The sequence below is a fragment of the Nematolebias whitei genome, chromosome 3 (assembly GCF_014905685.2).
Source record: "Nematolebias whitei isolate Nwh7 chromosome 3, NemWhi1, whole genome shotgun sequence".
Taxonomy (NCBI): Eukaryota; Metazoa; Chordata; class Actinopteri; order Cyprinodontiformes; family Rivulidae; genus Nematolebias; species Nematolebias whitei.
In genome coordinates, this window is record NC_056500.1 from 1,886,134 (window position 1) to 1,888,070 (window position 1,937).

The window sequence follows — 1,937 nt, forward strand, 5'->3', positions numbered from 1 at the left end:
TTATAGAATAAATGAGAGATTGTTTCTATGTGTAGTTCACAAATTGTACAAGAGTAGTCAATATCAAGTTTAAAAGAATTTTCTTTTAAATTAATTCATACATTTTATCCAAACACTTTCTTCAGAAATATAAAGCTGATATTTCCTGTTCGTTCTGCAAGCTTTATCCAGAAACATCTGTTCATCTTTTGTGGAAGTGTACATACTCACAGAGCTTTTGGAAGGACATTGTTGCTCTGATATCCAATAATATCCAACCAGGTTTCCTTCTCTATTTTGAAAATGTTGTTTGGTATCCTAGATGTCAAGACGAAAGACTCCTCTCACATATTTATTATCAGTCTGATCTTGTTTCTTGCAAAGTTCCACATCCAGTAAAACCATTCATTAATTCATTCAACCTTTATTTAGACAGGTGAATCCCATCGAGCCTCGAGGACTCATTTACAAGAGAGACCTGATTTAACAAAGAAAGATGACAACAGCAACAATAAACAGTTATAAAAAGGCATACAGATTTTTTTTTACAAAAAAGTAATAAAAACAGCTAGATTATAGGGTGAATGTAGAAAACAGATGCAAAATAGTATAAAATAGAAGAAATATATATAAAATAGAAAAATAATGCATAGGAAACTGTTTTTTGATCTTTGTAATGGATGTAAAACTGTATCTTGACTCAGAGTCAGGCTCAAATAAAAAAGGCTATAAAAACAAAAAACATCTGTAATGAATAGAATTTAACTTTGTAACTCGCATTTATTTATCTTTGTTTTTTTTTTTGCTTCCTTTTTTGACATGTTCAGTGTTATTTAGTGTGTATTTGTTAGATTGCTCTATTCGAAGTAAAGTTGTAAATAAAGTTTTGAAGGAAAAAAACGCGAGCTGCACTTCCTGGATGCAGAAGAAGAAGAATGGTCGCAGGGCGCGCGCTCTGCGGTGGCGCGCACAAAGAGGAACTGGGAAGGCGGAAGAAGAAGAGGACGTAGAATAAACGTGATAACTTGTGTGTGACCGGCCTCAAGTCCAGTTCTAGCGCAGCGCCCGTTCTGTAAAGTCCGCCATTGAAGCGGCCTGGCTGCGTTCACGCGCCCCACGAGTGGACGCGCCCGTGCAGTCCCGCGGGTTCAACAAAGTGACGCAGAACTCGAGTGAAAGTGCAGCGATCGCGTGAGAACGGTGGAGACAGGTGGAGCGGGACTTCCACCTCCTGCTGGGAGACGAGGCCTGACGGCGCGCACGACTCGACGCTAACGAACATGTCGGCCCAGGCGCAGATGCGAGCCATGCTGGACCAGCTGATGGGGACGGGGAGAGACGGTGAGCCCGGGGGGGTTGTGCTTCCAACCGGGAGCTAGCGCCACGCGCAGCCGGGGTTAGCCAGCAAGCTAACGTGTGCTAGCTCACAGGAAGCTAGCTGCTGTTACCTGTCGTCTTTAACTTTACTCAGGTAGTTAGGACACGTGAGCCACAACTCTAACCAGAGGAAAACTGAAGTGAACCACGTGCACGCGTATCTCCTTCGTTTGACTCGTGTGCGTGACGATGAGCGTGTGTCCAACTAGAAGCTAACCTGTTCAGAACATGGTGCCGCTGAGCTGAACCTTCAGAGGAGCTCGTTGTTCATGTGCACCTCGTGTGTTCTGCTCGTTCCAGGAGACACCATGCGGCAGAGGATCAAGTTCTCAGATGATCGGGTCTGTAAAAGCCACCTCTTGGATTCATGTCCTCACGACATCCTGTCCGGCACCGTAAGCATCTTCTGGTTCCAGTGCCACGAAACAAGAAGCAACATGCGTGTTTGTTTTGGTTGGTTCAGGCCCTCCTGTGAAAATTAACTTCCAATAAGAGCGGATTAAATTATAACAAGAGCGGATTAAATTAACTTCCAACAAGTGCAGATTAAATTAAATTATAACAAGAGCGGATTAAATTAA

At 43.1% G+C, this 1,937-nt stretch overlaps 1 protein-coding gene across 1 annotated transcript in view; it reads left to right on the forward strand.

The window, feature by feature from the left end:
- Positions 1 to 893: 893 nt before the first annotated feature.
- zgc:158803 (LUC7 domain-containing protein) overlaps positions 894 to 1,937 on the forward strand; it is a gene marked incomplete in the record, with an annotated part of 8,725 nt that continues 7,681 nt past the window's right edge. Inside the window, 2 exon segments of the mRNA XM_037697856.1 lie at positions 894 to 1,320; positions 1,657 to 1,751. Coding sequence (XP_037553784.1) covers positions 1,260 to 1,320; positions 1,657 to 1,751 — 156 coding nt within the window.